The 20747-nt window shown below is 41.3% G+C and overlaps 2 protein-coding genes across 3 annotated transcripts in view; one reads left to right on the forward strand and one right to left on the reverse strand.

Moving 5' to 3' along the window:
• The window catches only part of traf3ip1 (TNF receptor-associated factor 3 interacting protein 1), a 43683-nt gene extending 31490 nt beyond the window's left edge, over positions 1 to 12193 (reverse strand). Inside the window, exons 1-6 of one of the 2 annotated variants that reach the window (XM_020461752.2) lie at positions 11908 to 12192; positions 6173 to 6241; positions 2627 to 2788; positions 1726 to 1854; positions 1055 to 1480; positions 879 to 953 (exon numbers count right to left, since the gene is read on the reverse strand). In XM_020461752.2, the coding sequence (XP_020317341.1) occupies positions 879 to 953; positions 1055 to 1480; positions 1726 to 1854; positions 2627 to 2788; positions 6173 to 6241; positions 11908 to 12030 (984 nt within the window). In that variant the 5' untranslated portion in view covers positions 12031 to 12192. Of the gene's footprint in view, positions 1 to 878; positions 954 to 1054; positions 1481 to 1725; positions 1855 to 2626; positions 2789 to 6172; positions 6242 to 11907 lie in introns of both variants that reach the window. The other variant, XM_031806011.1, reaches the window with a different exon arrangement.
• Positions 12194 to 14705: 2512 nt separating this feature from the next.
• Positions 14706 to 20491, forward strand: agr1 (anterior gradient 1). The gene is made up of 8 exons (XM_031806012.1): positions 14706 to 14953; positions 16003 to 16113; positions 16356 to 16419; positions 18401 to 18453; positions 18715 to 18791; positions 19008 to 19071; positions 19550 to 19633; positions 20296 to 20491. Exons 2-8 carry the CDS (start codon positions 16017 to 16019, stop codon positions 20343 to 20345), a joined length of 489 nt encoding a protein of 162 aa, XP_031661872.1. The 5' UTR covers positions 14706 to 14953; positions 16003 to 16016; the 3' UTR covers positions 20346 to 20491.
• Positions 20492 to 20747: the final 256 nt, after the last annotated feature.

Genomic DNA, 20747 nt, shown 5'->3' on the forward strand with positions numbered 1-20747 from the left:
CTGAACATCTGGAGAGAGTTTGCTGCACTGAAAGTAAAGGGGCTGAATAATTTTGCACGCCCAATTTTTCAGTTTTTGATTTATTAAAAAAGTTTGAAATATCCAATAAATGTTGTTCCACTTCATGATTGTGTTCCACTTGTTGATTCTTCACAAAAAAATACAGTTTTATATCTTTATGTTTGAAGCCTGAAATGTGGCAAAAGTTCGCAAAGTTCAAGGGGGCCGAATACTTTCGCAAGGCACTGTATATATTTCCAAGGTGTCTATCATTCACTGAAGTTGCCAAATAACTAAATCTAGCATATAGAACCTGTTTCAAATGATCACTTCATATGCGTGCACTCTCGCTCCAGAATGGGAAAATTATCCATTCTATTTCACTCAGTTCATTGATATTGTTCTTACTATAAAATCAAATAATATAAAATAATGGCACATGACTTACAAGCATATCTTGTCTGCTAAATGAACAAGCCTACAGCCTATGGCACGGTGCATAACCAGATTACAGTAGGCCAACTTAAATTCTGTTCCTCTGAAATATATTTCCATATCATGTTTCTTTAGATCTGCAGACCTAAAGAATTAATTTAATTGGGATGGTGTATATTCAATAGATTCACTAGAATTTTTAAAATGTAGATGTTCCAAAGGTGCTCATCAGAGGCTTGTATGCAGCTTGTATGAGTGGTGCTATCCATATTCATCTTAACTAACATTCAATTACCATGAGACCGGCAGCCTTTTGCATGACAATAACCGTCTGACAAAATGTAATGAACACCGCAACCCTACTCATGACTCCTTTCTACGCGCACCCAAAATGATGACTGACAATAGTAGATACTGCTTATTGGAGAGAGGGGAGAGCTTACCGCTAGTTCAGGTTTCGTCGTTTTACCGGGCTCCTCTGGATGTGGTCGGTGTTTTGACTCCTCTGACGCTCTGGCCTAAAAAAACACACACACGGATCTCATAGAAACACGTGCTGCTACTGTTACGTTAAGGATTTAAAATGGGACAAAGCCATGGAATGACTGACATGCCCTACCTTTTTGTCCCCTTTCTCTGGCACTTTGGTCTTCTCCTCCCCCTGTTTGTGTCTGGTCTCTCTCGCCTTCTCCCTTTCTCCCTTCTCTCGCCGTTTATCCCTGTCTCCATCTTCCTCCCTATATCGGTCTCTCGCTCTGTGTGTCTCCTTGTCTTTGCTCTTCTCTCCGCCTCTGTCCTTCTCCCTCTCCTTGTCTCGTTCCCCGTCTTTCTCTCTTCTCTTGTCTTTGTCCCTCTCTCGGTCCCGGCTCTTGTCCTTGACGCGGTCTTTGGTCCGGTCTCGTTCGCGGGCCTTCTCCGACCGCTCTCCCTCGCGGTGGGGCTCCTTCTCCTTGTTGCCTCGCCTGTCCTCCTGCTCTTTGGGCTGGTCCGGGTCCTTCTTCTCCCGGCCTCCACCGACGCTGTGCTCTCGTATCTCCTTCCTCTCCTGGGGAGACACACACACACTTGCATTGTCACCATCTCCGCCAGCCTCAACACATTGTGGTAAAATAAACAGTCACAGCAGTACGGCCCAGGTATGACTAGTCTAGATGCAGTTAGAGGTTAAAGTTGAAAAGAGAAACTGGTTTTTGAATGACAGAAACTAGTGGTGACAGATATCCATAGAATTAGAATGGTCTGAGGGGATAAGTCTTGTCCACTCGATGAGTTCTAGGTGTCTGGTCTCACCTCTCGGTCTCTGTGGCGCTCTCGTCCCTCCCGGTTCTCCTTGTCCTGGGAACGGGAGGTGCTGGCCTTCCCTTTGGGGTCCAGCTTGTCCCCCGTCAGCACCCGCTTCACTGCCTCCTCACTGGACAGCTAGGGACGACATGACACAGGGGACCGTCATGATCGTTAACTCACATTCTACCATACTGTGTGAATTTTCATGAAGTTTTTTGGGGGGGATTTTAATTTTCTTTCCAGGTGATGTATTGTATGGGGAGTGCAGATTACTAGCACACATCAATCTTTATCCAGAACAACCTGCACACCGGTCTGTCAATAATAAATGTAATTACATTTTTTAAAGCCCTATGTAGCATACATATCTAGTTGCGTCAGCCATTCGAGTACAACAATACATCAACTATTGAGGATTAAAAACACAAAGTCTACAGACTTATTTCCATTGTGGTCCTTGTTACAATCAATGCGGTGTATGCTAGCTACTCGATTAATCTACATGTGTATGAACATTCTGCTACAATGAAACCTCAGGGAGGCATGGCAGAGTTCCCCTGAGCTCGAAGCCCTTTATTTACACTGGCTGGGTCCAATTAAAATGTACTAGAATGATCCTCTTCAGACCCAGGAGCTCCAATAGTGTGCGTAAACATGCATGACCTTTATCTGGATTACTCTGTTGTAATGTTGATGTGTGACATTTTTTCCCCCAGTGTGCATGTACGCCAGAATCGACCAAGGTATTTGCAGCAAGAATTAGCCCATCTTGTGTTCTTTACAATGTCTGGGAGAAGTGCCCTCTCCTGTCTATGTAAAATGTATTTGTTACAGTATGTTGCTTAGGCCCTTTTGTGGACTATGTGTGTGTGTGTGTGTGTACATGGATCATTCCAAGCAGACAGACCTTGTTGAGGCAGCACTTGGCTATAGCCTGCAGCAGCTCATTGGTCTTCTCGGGCTCGTGGCCGGCTACGATGCGTGCCGGCTTGGCCGACAGCGGCTCACCGCTCACCAGCATTACCACGTCCATGGCCTTCTGCAGGAAAGCCATCTTAGCATCCTTATCCTGCAGGAGAGAGAGAGAGGTAGAAAGGGATTGAAAGGTCTTAAAGTTGTTGTTCCCAGTCCATCATCCAACGGGAATGTTTTTTTCCCTCCGAGGTTAGCATAACAAAACCGCTAAGTAGGTCTGACGCAATTACCGTATAAAACGACTGTTAAGGATGAAGGCAGTCATGAAAATAAACGTCAGAACGGTTTAAGAAAACTTTTTATAATAGAACGGGCTTGGAACCGCTAACCCTAGCAATTTGACTGGCAAACTAATGGGTACACTCGCAATGGCTGCCTGGTATTTTGACGCAATAATTTCCATGGTAATGTAGAATGTTCAATCAAATGATGGTAGCCCTTTACACTCCTACCCGTATACGGGTTGAAAATGCAGTGGCTGTACAGTTACATGCTATACATGACGTCAGAGCTCAGCGTCTCCGCTTCACAGCTCTGTATGGATTTTGACAGACAGACCATCTGAATTTGAGCACCACTTGTGACAAAAAGCTTCCCGAATCCCTCCCGCTCCCTGGGCAACTTTAGCATATTTTTTGTTTTCTGAGTGAGGGGAAAGGCTGTAAATTACGAGGACTCAGTATATTTTGAACGATGAGATGTCGAGGGTTATAATAAATACCGCTTTGATGTCATACAAGCAGGCCAAATACCTGCGAGTCCAAATGGGCACTTCACAGCTCCATATCATAAAACTGATGTAATACTTTATACAGTGTCAAGGTTTATGATCACTATGCTTGATGTAGAGTTAGTCACAAGATACCCTGGGTTGTCCTGAACAGAATGAGCCCGTTTGTTGTACTGTGTAGAAAATTTGCTTCGGACCACACATCTAAATACACTCATGACTCCATTCTATACACAAACCAAAACTACAAAATCGGCTTCTCTGAATTGCCTTGTGAAAGCCTAGCACTAAGATCATACTTTATAGTTTAGCTAGTTATGTTGGCAATAGAACAAGCTTTCAAATGATGCCCGTTTTTTTGGATTGCATCAACAACAAGAGTAATTGTGTAAAGGTGGGTACACGGGGCTGTGTTCCAAACAACAACATAAAAAACGACAAGTGTGCTTGATCGAGTTCCTCAAAAGGTATATGAGAGCAAATAAATAAATAAATAAATAGATTACATAAAAATAAAAAAAATCGCCTTATAGTTGAAGACTCTTCTTTGAGTCATAAAAGTACATTGAAATTACTTAGGAACTGTGCACACTTTGGAGAGGAATGTGGCAACTTGGAAACACCACTTACACCTATCGATCACTCAAACCCGTGTCAATCTTTTGTCTTATGTTGCACATACCCCACATTTTTCAAGAACATTCTTATTATGTTCCTGAAATCCAGATTTCGTTATCAACAAATGCGGAAAAAAGTACTAAATGTAAATTACACATAAAATCAACAGAGTAATGTTTGGATTTAGTCTTGTGAACTGTCCTCAGCTTGTAATAATTTCCCCATAAATCGCCAAAATGCTCCCTTTTAATTGCTACCATGGTTAAGCATATGCATTCCATATTTCTTCTGTAAGAAATATTTCATTTTAGCCCAATCCATGTAGGGCAATTCCCACAGGTAAGGGGTTAACTGATGTGGCTCATGCAATGGAATGTATTTTTTATAATGTCAGTTTAGTTGAAACAACAAATCACAGAACATGGGTATGCTTCCTGCTTTGGGTACACTCGCCAGTCCTCCCATTATGCCATCCTTGACTTGAATATGGGGACACCCGTTCTATGCATTCTATTCCTATGGCAGCAAAGTCTTTGCCATTCAAATTGTTATTACAATTATAGTTAGGAGAAAAAAAAAGTGGGCGCTGCTCTCAGATCGGCTTTCTCAATTCAAATCTTTCCTTAACATTAGAATGATTTCATAACACTGATGACGGATCAGCTCCTAGAGAGAAAGCATTCTAATGCTTACCCAATAAAAACGCAATAAAATCACAGATTTGGCACATCATTGTGCACGTCAGGCTACACATCATGAAATATATTGAGACAAATTCCAGACAGTAGCCTACAAATGAGCAAATAGAACTCGATTAAACATTAAATGTATTTCAATAATCTTTATATTTCAATGTAGCCATCCTGGTTTTCATTTGAAGCATATTTTGTTTGTATATGTCGTTTGTTTGCATCAACTGCAAAGACATTGGCAACTTTGTATTTCTAGGCAACTTTGTGCTGAAGTTATATCGGCGGTCAGAGAGAGATGGATAAACCGTGTGTTGCTTTGTTTAGCGGAGATCTTCTGTGTATAAAGTGCTTCTAACGACACACTTCGGTGTTCTACGGGTGATCTGAGGCAGGCGTTAGATTATGAGCGTCCTGGTCCTGGCCAATTACCGTGATTAAAAATTCCATGACCGCAACAGCCCTACTGCTGAGACTCGTTTCTTTACATCATTTTCTCAAGTGCGCCCTCCATTGATATCATTGTACACAAGACTACTGGAGAGTTCATGCAGACGTGTGTGTGTGTGTGTGTGTGTGAGAAACCGAACAATATGAAGTACCCCTTTCCACCATGTGCACTTGAGGGAAATCTTAACCTTTTCTAGTTACACACTGACGAACAACGAAACTATGGGTGTTACACTGTAGAGACAGCCTATTCCAAAACGGTGTCCTCATCTGTGATCTGTTCCCAGAAAGGCACAGTTGAGACTACAACCTAAGCTCCATGTCAACAGTGTAACATTACGCTGGCCACTAAAGTAACCTGGGCTTAGTGATAACTGATATCAAGCAGGGTGCTCTGTTATCACCGTTCAGCCCCCGAGCTCTCCAGAACCTGGATTTCACAACACAGCTGACATTTAAAGGCTTGAGAGAAAGAGCAGTGGACGAGCCAGAGCAAAGAGTGTCTCTTTCATAGAATTTGAAATAATAATAGTAGAACGAACATGAACATTCTTAAGACAAATAAAGGTCAGCCATTTTGGTCAGGGAGTTGGTCAACCATGGTTTGCTAGTGCTGTGATAAATTCTTCAAATTCATAATTTTACACTATCTGCCCTGTACGTTTATTAGCTAGCTACCCAGAAAGTTTTATTTCCATAAATCTTTCTAAATAACTGCCAAAACGCCAACATTTCATTCAAACACAGCCATACACTGGCTGAAATCAGTTGATGATAGGACTTAGACAAGTTGTAAATGCAACAAAAAAATGTTTTTATATAATAGCACTCAGTTTTTCAAAATAATTGAGCTTCTGTTAGCTTAGCTGACACGTAGTACAACAATATTACATTTCTACATATTCATAGGCAGGGGGGCCTATTGCAACAATCTGTTCTGGAGTTTCACAAATAGCCTCCATCAAGTGATCAAATGGAGGAAATGTTTTACCTTCACATTGTCTGACTTCATCTCTGTTTCTACATAGAGTCCCTTCATGAAGCCAGTGGTCCGGATCACCTGTAGGAGAGAGGATAGAATGCTTTGCAGGGATTGACGTTAAGAGTTGGTCTATTGTCAGGGGCAAGTGAACTGAGCCAGTCAGGCAAGTTGCGCCTGCTCTCATGTTGCGCCAGGTTATTTTTTTTAAACTCATATCCAGAAACACTTTCTGGTTGGTTCTTCCCCATTGCTTAAGTGAAAGATGGCCAATTTATGGCAGCTGGACAAGTGGAGCCTGCTCAGTGGTTGCCCCATTATGATTTTAAAGACAAATCCAGTAGCCTGACACAGGGGCTATTTTTTTTACTGCTACACTCAGAAGTGTAAGTTTTGGTCAACACAGTAGAGCACTAGCCACTAGGCCTATGTCCTATTTTAACAAGCAGGAGTCAACTTCAATACAATTAGCTTAAATTAGATTCAGTGGGGGAAAACACTTGGATAATCAGTACAATGGAGTCACGCTTGCTAACACACTTAATCAAATATGTATGAGCATATACTGAAAGGTGAAACAAACTGAACTGAAGGAGGAGTTAGAAAGAGACAACATACTACCAATTGAAATGGGGTTAAAGAGTGTACTCAACTCAGCTGCTTGTGGGAAGAACACGTGGCCAAAAGCAACTAACCCTGAATTACCTATGACCTCACGCTGGCTCAGAGAGTGTGTTGTGTCCAGGTGATGTAGTTTTGTAAAGGCTGCTCTGCCTGGATATTCTTTGCTCTGCCTGGATATTCTTTGCTGAGCCTGGTATAGACTGTGGCACAGACCCAGCCACTAGCAAACCCTCTACCAGGGAAGCCTTTTGGGTCATTCCAGGGTTCTCCCCAAAGAATGTAAAACAAATATATATTGAATTTCTTTATTTTCAAACACTGAATTACTCTTGCCTGGCCCTCAACCCCGAGACTACGGCTTAGGACACAAACAAGTACAACAAGTCCTGCTACAACTTCTGCAGAGCCATCAAACAAGCAGAAGGACAATGTGACAGACTCAGAGCTAGAAAATGATATCACACACGTGTGTGTGTGTGTGTGTGTGTGTGTGTGTGTGTATATATATATATATATATATATATATATATATATATACACATACACACATCTAATACTTATTTTCCACCATAATTTGCAAATAAATTCATTAAAAATCCTACAATGTGATTTTCTGGATTTTGTTTTCTAATTTTGTCTGTCATAGTTGAAGTGTACCTATGATGAAAATTACAGGCCTCTCTCATCTTTTTAAGTGGGAGAACTTGCACAATTGGTGGCTGACAATACTTTTTTGCCCCACTGTGTATATATATATATATATCATACACTGCAGTTGAGGAGCAATGGGAAAGTAATTCTGAAAGTTGACAAACTTGTAACCCCACTTTTGAGAAAACGGCCATTGAATATTTTGGTACACCTACTGGTGAGCTCCTCTTTGTCTTCACCTATTCAGCAACCTTCACGCCCTCTTAAGCCTTAACCCCAGCCATCTCTTTAAAGGATTCACATGTGAGGTCATGTGCTAAACAGAGTGAGTAAGGTAGTGTAGTAAAAAAACAAAGACTTAAAAGACTAAAAGTGGTAAAAGTATTAGCCTACAATAACGAAAAACTCCAGGTTAAAATACACTTTATCTAGGCCTATATCCTAATCGGACTTTGGTGCAGGTAATGTTGTTCTTCACATTAGTGTCTCTGGTAAACACACACTATATCAAATAAATTCAAAGTGTATTTGTCACATGCACAAGATATAGGTGTAAACGATACAGTCAAATGGTTACTTGCATATTTGGATAGTAGCAATATCAAAAATAGAACATGTCTAGATACAAATATTTGATGATTATTAGATGATGCTTACCCAGACACTAGGGGTGTGCCGATTAGTTGGACAAAATGAGTATTGTAAAGGATATGGGTCATTGTTTGGATGTGATTATGATCAGAGTATTTTTGTAATTATCTGTGATCGGAAAAACAATGTTTTTTTGGTGCCAGCAAGCATGTTTCTCATGTGTCAGTCACAGAGTTTCTAAGCCATCCTGTACTGTCTGAGTCAGTCATGTGCGTAGTCTAAATAACTAAACTGGCTCGTTTGCCTGTCTGTAAAGAGAAGGGTGGGCTTTACGTTGATCCGGCTGCTCCGACTGGATACAGTGAAGCTGTATTTCTCTGTCCACTCACTTCATAATTTCACCCGATCACTTTTCCTTTTTTCTGTCTGATCATTCAGATTGCTCCTACCTGCTACTATGATAAATCACATGGCGAGGACATTTGCTATTAAATGTGGAAACGGGTAGGGAAAAAAGATAACGCTATTGCGCATTCTGACTGAGTGACAGCAAACTTGGCAGCCCCCTGCAAATTGAGGACACACACACCCCTCCATGTGCTGCTTCTAATCTGCAGTTTTTATGCAGTGAGAATGTGCAGGGAGGTATTTTGCCAACATCTATTTAGGCATATTAAAACACTTCTGTTTTATCTTATCACGAGTATCATCCAATCCGACGATACGATTATGACTATGAGTATGGCCATGTCAGCACACCCCTATCAGACACACTTGATGGGTCACTATTGATGAGCCCTCTAAGCTAAGTGGATGGATCACTATTGTCCAGACGTGTACACATGTTCCTGAAATACAATAGATAGCCAGGTGTGTCTGGGAGTGATTATGGCAAACTTGATGGGTCATGTAATCAAGTAGAGTCTTTTGTTTAGACATGTAGCTAGCTAGCTAAACAATGAACCATAATCCCAACCCATACGACTAGCAATACAAACTGATTGTCATAGCTAGCCACTATGCATGAAATGCTGTAATAACTTTGTTCAGTGTTAGCTAGCTAGCTAACTAACTAACATTATACTATAACTAGAAATGCAAATGGGTTTCTGAGATACAAATAATATTACTACACAGGTCATACACGTAACATTAGCGAGCCAGCAAGCTGATGTTCACTTGCTAGCTAACAGTATGCTTTAACTTGTAATGAAAACGACTGACAAAATTAGGACCGTATAATATCTGAAAATGTAGCTCGACTCTTACCCGTATGTATGCATGGATGAACGCTCAACATCAGACTAGAACTCCTTTAACTCATTTTGTTTGTACAGCTTGTTTGGTCCGCATTGTGTCAAGTAGTAAGAGGGTAGTGAGAGGGTAGTAAGTTTTAAGTTCCTCGGCGTACACATCACAGACAAACTGAATTGGTCCACCCACACAGACAGCATCGTGAAGAAGGCGCAGCCTCAGCGTGAGGTCAACCTCAGGAGGCTGAAGAAATTCGGCTTGTCACCAAAAGCACTCACAAACTTCTACAGATGCACAATCGAGAGCATCCTGTATCACCGCCTGGTACGGCAACTGCTCCGCCCACAACCGTAAGGCTCTCCAGAGGGTAGTGAGGTCTGCACAACGCATCACCGGGGGCAAACTACCTGTCCTCCAGGACACCTACACCACCCGATGTCACAGGAAGGCCATAAAGATCATCAAGGACAACAACCACCCGAGCCACTGCCTGTTCACCCCGCTATCATCCAGAAGGCGAGGTCAGTACAGGTGCATCAAAGCTGGGACCGAGAGACTGAAAAACAGCTTCTATCTCAAGGCCATCAGACTGTTAAACAGCCACCACTAACATTGAGTGGCTGCTGCCAACACACTGACTCAACTCCAGCCACTTTAATAATGGGAATTGATGTAAAATATATCACTAGCCACTTTAAACAATGCTACTTAATATAATATTTACATACCCTACATTATTTATCTCATATGTATACACTGTACCCTATATCATCTACTGCATCTTTATGTAATACATGTATCACTAGCCACTTTAACTATGCCACTTTGTTTACATACTCATCTCATATGTATATACTGTACTCGATACCATCTACTGCCTATGCCGCTCTGTACCATCACTCATTCATATATCTTTATGTACTTTACACTTTTATCCCTTTACACTTGTGTGTATAAGGTAGTAGTTTTGGAATTGTTAGCTAGATTACTCGTTGGCTATTACTGCATTGTCGGAACTAGAAGCACAAGCATTTCACTACACTCGCATTAACATCTGCTAACCATGTGTATGTGACAAATAAAATTTGATTTGAAGTCACTCCAGATCACACTGACAGTGTGCAAAAAGTAGTCCATCACAAAAATTTTGCACTGATCTTTGTCAACATCGCCTGCTAAATTCAGGGCAGCAATTTTGAGAGCAGTAGCAAAACTACTGGAACTAAGGGGCCTAGTATGAACCACGAATAACTGCCCAAGACCATTATTCCTCCTCCGCCAAACTTTACAGTTGGCACTATGCATTGGGGCAGATTTCATTCTCCTGGCATCCGCCAAACTCAGATTTTTCTGTCGGACTGCCAGATGGTGAAGTGTGACTTATCACTCCAGAGAACGGGTTTCCACTGCTCCAGAGCCCAATGGCGGCTAGCTTTACACCACTCCAGCGGACACAAGGAATTGCGCACGGTGATCTTAGACTTGTGTGCGGCCATGGAAACATATTTCATGAAGCTCCCGACGAAGAGTTTATAGTGCTGACGTTGCTTCCATGGACACTTTGACACTTGGTAATGAGTGTTGCAACTGGAGCGATTTTTACATGCTACGCGCTTCAGAACTTGGCAGCACTGTTCTGTGAGCTTGTGTGGCCTACCACTTCACAGCTGAGCAGTTGTTGCTCCTAGACGTTTCCACACAATAACAGCACTTACAGTTGACTGGGCAGCTCTAGTAGGGCTGAAATTTGACAAACTGACTTGTTAAGGTGGCATCCTATGACAGTGTACGTTGAAAGTCACTGAGATCATCGGTAAGGCCCTTCTACTGCCAATGTTTGTCTATAGAGATTGCATGGCTGTGTGCTCGATTTTATACATCCGCCTGCCATGGGTGTGGTTGAAATGGCCAAATCCACTCATTTGAATGTCCACATACTTTTGTATATATAGTGCATTTAATTTTAACATGCTCATATTATTGTATAACCCCTGAAAATGTCATGTTGTCATTCTTGTCTTGAGATATTTGAGTTTGTTAATCTGAGTCCACCTGTCATTTTGGTGCCATTTTTGGAAAAAGGCTTTGCCATTGATTTATGTGACCTTTTGACCCAGAATTCAGACACATCAATGGTAAGGCCTACTGACATGAAGCAAAGTGCACTATGCTTCTGACGTTATGTTGTATCATTTGGTATGTTCAGCTCTAAAAGTTGTGTTTATGTGAACCCCCTAACACCATACCTTAAGGAAAGGCAGTTCTATTCCAAACAAGCAATCCAGGTGCATTAAGAGAAACTCATTGACTGTCACCTAGAATAGAAGGTTGGGCCTCATTTCATAACACCCTCACAACACTTGTCCTATGACAAAACGACCTGGCAGTTAGATGGCTAAAGTGAGCAAGTGCAGTGGCAGATATTTCATTTGTTTAATGAAGGAAATATTTTCAACTGCTTCATGAGTAAATAGCCAGCTAACATTTGCTAAACTCGCTAGCTAGTTTTTACAGGGGCTAATGTTAGCTAGATATAAAAATCATCCAAAAACCCATATAAATTATGTAGCTAGCTACCTATGTAACTAGCTACATAGCTAACGTTACCCAGTAAAGTAATCGCTCACCTCACTGAATATGTCGTGCAGGTATCGAAACGGCGGTTTGGTGAGCAGTTTTTCAGTAAGCGGCGGTTTCTTTATCACTTTCCCCAAAGTGTCTTGGGTCTTTTTGGCCACTGACGCGTTCATAGCAGTTGTTGGAATGATAATTTCCCCAAAACTATTGATAAAAAAATAGGAAAAAGACTGTTTCTCTACCAGCTCTCCTGTCGCTATGTCAATAGCGTCCAATCCCACAATGCATTATTCATCTGAAATGCGCCTGCGCGAAGCGTTCACGGTTGTCAAGCGCCGTTGGCTGAGTATAGCAACAACTAACAATGCAGTAAAAGAACTTGACCAAAACGATGCAAATGTCATGGAAAAGCGTGGGGAAATATGCTGTGGGCGAAAGATCCGGAGCCTCCTCATTGCCCCAGAGCAAAATTGGACTACATTTAGGCTATTTGTATATGTGTATTTCACAATGTTGAGGTACAAATCGGAAGTATAATGCTTGTATGGATGTCAACCCCAATAATCTGTATGTTCATGTAATCTTCACCAATCAACTGCATTACAGTTAAAAACGACTTCAATTGACTAAGTACAGCACACAGAATCACACAGTGACTTTTTTACTTAACCTAATCAGTGTTTCATCTAGAAATACCTTTTGTATAGTCATTGCCTTTCAAAACGCAATGCTCACAATACTTTTCATATGATTATCTTCTCATTTGTTTAAATACATTTGACCATCACTTAATCCAACTGTGTTTATTTGTTAATCACTTATCCATTTGGTAAACCTATAGATTTTAAACTGGCTTGTCTACTATGGATTTTGTGTGTTTGTAAAGTATAAACATCTAAATCACTTGTATGATACATGATAACCATACATAATGACTACTCAAAGGGGTGTGTGAACACTTGCAATTTCAACATGTGGCAGGATAGACAGCAAGGGAGAGGAAGAAATCAAAGAGCTCGTGGACAAGGGGCCCGTCAAAGAGTTCAAAGTGGTGGGCATGGGCACCGTCAAAGAGGTGGACATCAGAGAGAGGGAGGCAGACGGCAGGGAACTGTTGTGTCTAATGAAGTCTGGGCCATCATCGTTGACCATGTGGTAAAGCCGAGACCTTACCGTGGCAGAGGCTGCCAGATAAGTTTCACCCCAATCCATGAAACACATTTACCTGGTGCCTTTTGAGAGAAACAACGACCGGATGAAACAACGGTGGGCTGAGTATGTTCAGGTACAGCACTATATACTGTATTACTGTTGCTATTGTGCTACTTCACAATATCATATTGGAACTATACTGTAAAAATAACTAAACAAAATATATTTTTAGAGGGTGACGGTGCTTGATGCTGCTGTGAACCATCACAAGTATGTCTTTGTTGATGAAGCGTGCTTCAACCTGGCCACCACTCGGCAACTGCGGGCGGAACCTCATGTGCAACACATCTCCATGTGCTTAGCTATCTCTGAAGATGGTGTGGTAGGACAGGCTATTACTTGGATCCTACAGCGCTGTACACCTCATTGTGTTTCTCAATGAAATTGAGCAGGCTTGTCAAGGTGAAGGGGTCACCTATGTCATTGTGTGGGACAATGTCAGGTTCCAACATGCAGAGGTGGTTCAGGCATGGTTTTCAGCCCATCCCCGATTCGTGACCCTATACCTGACCCCATACTCTCCTTTCCTCAACCATATTGAGGAATTTCTTACAGCATGGCAGTGGAAGATAGCCATCCCCATGAGCGTGACACCCTCTTTCGGGCCATGGATGAGGCCCGTGACATCATCAATGCAGACCAATGTCAAACTTTGATTCGCTATGCCAAAGGTTTTTTCCCGTTTTTTGGGGGCCAAATGATTAAAAAAGGCTTGATGCAAATGAATGCGTGCTAAACGTTCTGTTTTATTTTCATTCATTTCATTTGTTTAATTTAATTTCTTACATTTGATTACAAACAGTACACCTATGTTTTTTTTTGTTGCATGAATGGGTTTTGGGGGATGTCTTCACTGATCACATCTTTGATTACACATTGGATAGATATTATGGAATTTATGGATTTTCTGTCAATTTTGTTGGGTTACGTAAGTCTATTGCCTAATATGAAAACGGTGTAATCTACTGTAATTTATAGTACTGTAGCATTTTACTTTCATAACTTTTAAGGGCAATTTGAAACGCGTATCTAGCATTGTTTGCTATTGGATTAACTGGTAGTTAAAACGACTAAATTGAAAAGATCCCATTATGTTGTGTTTTGGTGATTAAACCAATGTTCTCATTACATTTCACAAGAAACATATATATTTGAATCAATGGTTGTGCGGTGAGCGATGTTAACTGTCCAAATGAGTGCATAATAACAGGTTTTGAAGACTGGCTGCGTTACAAATGTGACCAGTTTGGAGTTTTCCACTAAGAGTTGTGAAAATGTACCACATACGAGTTTCTGTAAGACACATATTCAGGATTCTGTTTGAGACACTCAAGTTGTAGGTTGATGGTCACTAGACTTGAAGCTGAATGTTATGGATTATTCTCACATCTGTGGATAGTGATTGACGCCAGACAGAAGGTTCAAGGACCGAGGACACACTGATTATTCACTGTTGTATTTTAGTGATGACATTCTGTGGAGACGTGTGATTCTGTAGCAGCTGACAAAGTCACTGACTTTTGTTTTGACTTCCTGCGAGCCTCTTGGTCTGGTGTTTACAGAACTTTTGGTCCTGTCTGATTAGGATAAAGGGCCTGTCTCCAAGAAGCCAGTTAGACATTTTATCTTCTTCTATGCTGGGTTGTGGATCCCTGCTGCAAATTGTAATAAATTGGATAGACTTCAGCAACAACTTATCTCCTTTTGTGAAATTCCTATTACAGTGCATTTGTGTGCTACAATTAATTTGCTTTGTTTCGTGTGATGCCAATCCCATACCTGTTTGGTAAGTCCTGTTGTCTATAAAAAGACCTGAAAATCAAAACCAAGTTACTGTCAGCTTGGACATAGGCTCCAGACACTCCTCATACGCCTGTGCAATAGGTAAGATATTTATATTATTGAAAAACATTTCTCAGTTGAAACCTGTACCATTATTATGTTCACTTGGTGCAGCATTTGAATAATCTGGGTAGCGTATACGCCTATCGGTGTCAACATTCAGTAATGTTTAAAACCTTTATTTTCCCCCTGGCCATTTGGCCAAAGAAGAAGCAGACTGACAACCAAATAAATGGTTAGAAGTTGTGAATAAATGAACATTATCTACACTAACTCTAAAATGCAGTATACCGGTACAGGATTTTGTTTTAGCATTTAGAAAAACTCTAGTCTAATATACCTGTGTCATTATCAGGAAAAGGAATACTTTAAGGAAATGGGACACTTAAACAAACAAGTTTGGCCTGTTTTAGTAGGCATATACAGTAATTAGGCATATTCATAAGGAAATTGTGTAGAAATAGCAACATCAAAAAAATGTTTTTTTAACAGGGTCCCTTTTTAATGACACTTCACTTTATATGGGCAAGAGTGATAGACAATATACAAATGTATTAGATTGTTATGTGCCCTTTCACTGTGCCATTTAGGCTTTAAGTATTCTAACACATACATCATTGTAATTAAACCGGTCAATCCTGTTCTGACACACAGCCTGCAAAGTCTTCATTCATTGCTCCATTGTCAGATCCTAAATCAAGATCCTTGGCATGCAGAAATGATTTTGAGGTCTATAGTCTATAGACAGATAGTCGAAAGAGAGGGCAGTGAAGATCTTACTCAACTATCATAAGGAAGGTTTACTCTCATTGTGACTGACTGGTAAAATAAATGTAAACTGGCCAGTGCACCTGAGATTTGGTGTGAGATTTGGAGATTATTAAGAAGTTGGCTTTTGCATAGGGCATTGTAGTTGAGAATCTGACCACCACTTTTGGTAAGGATTTTGATGAGATTTTCTTTTGTATAGGGTACCATGTAAAAAAAAAATAAAAAAAATGTTTAACAGGTAGACTTGACTTTTCTCTCTCTCTCTCTCTCTCTCTCTCTCTCTCTCTCTCTCTCTCTCTCTCTCTCTCTCTCTCTCTCAGAACTGGTGAACGCCATGTATCGGTGGTCTCTCTTTGCCTTGCTCTTTGTCACCTGCATGGAGGTGTCCATACAGAAGAAAACAAAGAAAGGCCCTCAAACTCTCTCAAGAGGTAAGACTTAACATATCTCACCTCCATTGGACTTTACTACTAAAAACAGCCCCTCATCCGCCATTACATTAACACCAAATTAAAGTCTGGTCCAATCTGGTCATTTGTAGCTCAGTTGGGTTCCATTCCCGTTACCAACCATACGTAAAATGTATGCACGCATGACAGTAAGTCACGTTTAGATAAAAGCATCTGCTAAGTGGCGTATATATTTTATTATATATTTTTTTATTTTGCCTCAGGATGGGGGGATGACATTACTTGGGTCCAGACCTATGAGGAAGCCCTGATGACAATGACAGAAAGGTAAGACAAGACAGAGATATTAGACAAAATACACAACAAGACATATCACATTGCAATTGTGTTTTTTGGTTAGTGGCGTACATTTGAAAATTAGAACAATCTTTCAAATGTCTGAGTGAAACATTTTATTATAGCTACACTATATATACAAAAGCATGTGGACAACCCTTCAAATGAGTGGACTCAGCTATTTCAGCCACACCCTTTGCTGACAGGTGTAAACAATTCATCAATCAAATGTATTTATAAAGCCCTTTTTTACATCAGCCGATGTCACAAAGTGCTATACAGAAACCTAGAGAGGAACCACGCTCTGAGGGGTTGCCAGTCCTCTACTGGCTGTGCCGGGTGGAGATTATAACAGTACATGGTCAAGATGTTCAAATGTTCATAGATGACCAGCATGGTCAAATAATAATAATAACGGTGGTTGAAGAGGTCAGCACCTCAGGAGTAAATGTCAGTTGGCTTTTCATAGCTGATCATTCAGAGTTAGAGACAGCAGGTGCGGTAGAGAGAGAGAGTCGAAAGCAGCAGGTCCGGGACGAGGCAGCACGTCTGGTGAACAGGTCAGGGTTCCATAACCGCAGGCAGAACAATTGAAACTGGAGCTGCAGCATTACCAGGTGGACTGGGGACAGCAAGGAGTCATCAGGCCAGGTAGTCCTGAGGCATTAGCCTAGGGCTCAGGTCCTCCGAGAGAGAGAAAGAGAGAGAATTAGAGAGAGCATACTTAAATTCACACAGGACACAGGATAAGACAGGATAAATACTCCAGATATAACAGACTGACCCTAGCCCCCGGACACAAACTATTGTAGCATAATTACTGGCGGCTGAACCAGGAGGGGTCGGGAGACCCTGTGGCCCTGTCCAAATATACCCCCGGACAAGGCCAACCAGGCAGGATATAACCCCACCCACTTTGCCAAAGCACAGCCCCCACACCACTAGAAAGATATCTTCAACCACCAACTTAATATCCTGAGACAAGGCTGAGTAATAGCCCACGAAGATCTCCCCACAGCACGAACCTGAGGGGGGTGCCACCCGGACAGGAAGATCACGTCAGTGACTCAACCCACTCAAGTGACGCACCCTGGGGCGGCAGGTAGACTAGTGGTTAGAGCGTTGGACTAGTAACCGAAAGGTTGCAAGGATCGAATCCCGGAGCTGATAAGGTACAAATCTGCCGTTCTGCCCCTGAACAAGGCAGTTAACCCACTGTTCCTAGGCCGTCATTGAAAATAATAATTTGTTCTTAACTGACTTGCCTAGTTAAATAAAGGTACAATTAAAATAAATAAAAAACTCTTAAGGACTGCAGCCTGTAATACCCCATCGAACACCTTTTGAGAGAAATTGGAATGCCGACTGCAAGCCAGGCCTAATCACCCAACATCAGTTCCTGGCCTCACAAATGCTCTTGTGGCTGAATGGAAGAAAGTCCCCACAGCAAAGTTCCTTCATCTAGTGGAAAGCCTTTCTAGAAGTGTGGAGGCTGTTATAGCAGCAAAGGTGGGACCAGCTCCATATTAATGCCCATGATTTTGGAATGAGATCGACAAGCAGGCGTCCACATACTTTTGGTCATGTAGTGTATCTGCTTATGTCACAGTCCTATCCTCACAATGATTATGTCACTATGCCCCATTAATTCAATGACCCCAGAGAAACAAATCAAATTGAAACTGAAATCCTCATATTTACTCAGTGGCTAAATCCCAAATGGCACCCTGTTCCCTACAAAGTGCACTACGTTTGACCAGAGTCCTATCAAATGTAGTACACTGAATAGGGACTAGAATGCCATTTGGTACTGGCACAACCTATGTGCTCTCATATATCCTTAATGACACTCAGACCTTGGGTTTGCTATATTCCCAGAGACATTCTTTGCTTCTCTGTAAGCACATCCGCCCACCACCTATTCTGCAGTGGAATGTGTTCATCTTTTGACCGTGTCCTCGTGTTCCAACAGTAAGAAGCCCCTGATGGTCATTCATCACATGGAGGATTGTCCTCATAGTCAAGGTGATAACTGCTGTGCTTTTATACTCGCACATTCTTCATCTAACCCCAGTGGGCCCCCAAACCAAGGTCTTTTGTTGCCTTACAATTCATTCTGGTCTCTTTGTATCAACATTTAATTGTATTCTCGACATGATCATTTGTAAGGGCTTGAATGACAAAAGGAGTTGCAATGCATATACAAATTCCACTTCATGAGTATAAAGTGTCAAGGTTGAAGGTGGGGTTCTCACTAACTGTCCTTCTGTCACGGCTCTTTGACAGCTCTGAAGAAGGCGTTTGCTGCTGATAAAGCCGTACAGGAACTTGCCCAAGAGGATTTTGTCATGCTCAATTTGATAGTAATTATCTTTTTAATGCTTTTTCAACATGTTCTCATTGGAAGCAATGCAATTTTAGGGTTATAACCATGTTCCAATCACAGGTAAAACATTGAATCATGCGTTTCATTATTTCCTTACCTGTAGATACATGTTAGATGTTAAATGTTAAGGTGAGATGATAGATGTTGATTATTATAAATGTATGTTTTAATGTAATTTGCATATATTTTTCAGCATGAGACTACAGACTCCAATCTGGCACCAGATGGCCACTACGTTCCAAGAATTCTCTTTGTTGGTGGGTCTTTCTTCTACCATGTCATCTGAGGACATCTCTCAATTAGGAAATAAATCCCCATTCATTCTGAATCCCCAGTACATCCCTCTGTCTAATGCTTGCCGTGAGATGCTTGATGTGACTGTATTCAGTGCCTCGTATAACTTTACTTTTAATTAGTAGCCATTAGCCTAATAACAATCAGACAACATACATTTTTGATTAAGGGATCAATCTAATGTATGAGTCGCCATAGTGTTAGAAATGGAATAGTATGAATAAAGCATTACAGTCTAGTTATTCGTGCACCCATAATGATGTGTTCTGGTTGAAAGGAACATGTGGCTGCAGACATTCTCTAACACCCAACCCTGTCTGGAATGTATAACTTCTGCTTTGAAGCTTTGGCATAGTGCTCCTCCAAAATTGATAACTGTCTCTGCAACCCCCATCCCCCCTCTCTCTCACACACACACACACACACACCTTTTTTCTACAGATCCATCCATGACTGTGCGTGCTGAGCTTGTTGGGAAGTACAGTAACCACATGTTCACCTACAAGCCGAGCGACATCCCGTACCGTGAGTGTACCGCTTCTTCTCTTCATCCCTAATGAGGTCCTATGAGATTCAGTTATCCTCCTGTTACGTGTTTAACACACACACCCACATCCCCCAACTTTTGTTTCTTCTTCCATGAACACAAACTGAACTGACTTATTAATAGGTTCTACTCTTTCTTCCTCCACCTCATCCACTAACCATTTGGGACAGAGAGTTGGGAGATGCAACCACAAAATAATGAGAATGCTTCAAGGATAGTTGTTAGCTGGAGAAACGGTGGGCGGGTGAGGGGGTGGGTGAATACTATATGAAAGTTTTACTGGAAGAGTGTGTCGAAGTTTTCTGACAAAATTGCTGAAGAAGTAGGAAAGAGTGTGATAAGGGCAAATCCAGGCGTCAGTTGCTCAAATTAAAATCTGAAAAGTGAAGGCATGATTATTATTAGTCAAGAAATTAAGCTAATTACTGTAATTGCTGCAAGTTTAAAATAATGAAATGCTTGGTCTATCTAGACTACTAACAGAATTTGTAAAGCAAGGTTGGGGTCGGGGCCATTTCAATTTCAGTCAATTCTTGAATTGCATTCCCATTCTCTTCATGACTTGAAATGGAATTGAACCCTTCCCTGGTGAATGGATTTTTTCTCAAGCTTCTTGTCTATTGTGCCCCTTTTTCCACAGTGGCCGAGAACATGAAGAAAGCCAAGCGTCTACTGCACACTGAACTGTAACCTCACAGCCTTTTCAATAATGTACCCATAATCTACTGGGTTCCTCCCTGTTCCAGAGGGGTTCACTGAGTCTTGGACATTCTTATGTTTACACAGAATGTATGCAATAGATAAATCAATAAAGATGAATGACAGTGTGCACTGAATTTGTTGATCTTCATTGACTCCAAGTGCTAAAACAGGGGAAAAAATGTTTTTAACTAAGTTATATGGGCGTTCTCTGTGAGGGATGTTGACATGACTTTGCTATACATTTTTGCAGACTGTAAGAGGATACACAAATATTTGTACAAATATCAGACTTCTATCTGCTCAGTGCTTAATACATTTATAATGAAGGCATGTATACAAAAAAAAACACTGTAGACTCTATTCGGTGTATCTCAGTCCCCCTGCACATAC

The sequence above is a fragment of the Oncorhynchus kisutch genome, linkage group LG26 (assembly GCF_002021735.2).
Source record: "Oncorhynchus kisutch isolate 150728-3 linkage group LG26, Okis_V2, whole genome shotgun sequence".
In the NCBI taxonomy this organism is placed as follows: domain Eukaryota; kingdom Metazoa; phylum Chordata; class Actinopteri; order Salmoniformes; family Salmonidae; genus Oncorhynchus; species Oncorhynchus kisutch.

Coding starts and splice junctions, on each gene's coding strand:
- agr1 (XM_031806012.1), top strand. CDS start 16,017: ATGTATCGGTGGTCTCTCTTTGCCTTGCTCTTTGTCACCTGCATGGAG. Junction 16,420..18,400: donor CTGATGACAATGACAGAAAG/GTAAGACAAGAC, acceptor GTGTTCCAACAG/TAAGAAGCCCCTGATGGTCA. Junction 18,792..19,007: donor TTGTCATGCTCAATTTGATA/GTAATTATCTTT, acceptor TATATTTTTCAG/CATGAGACTACAGACTCCAA.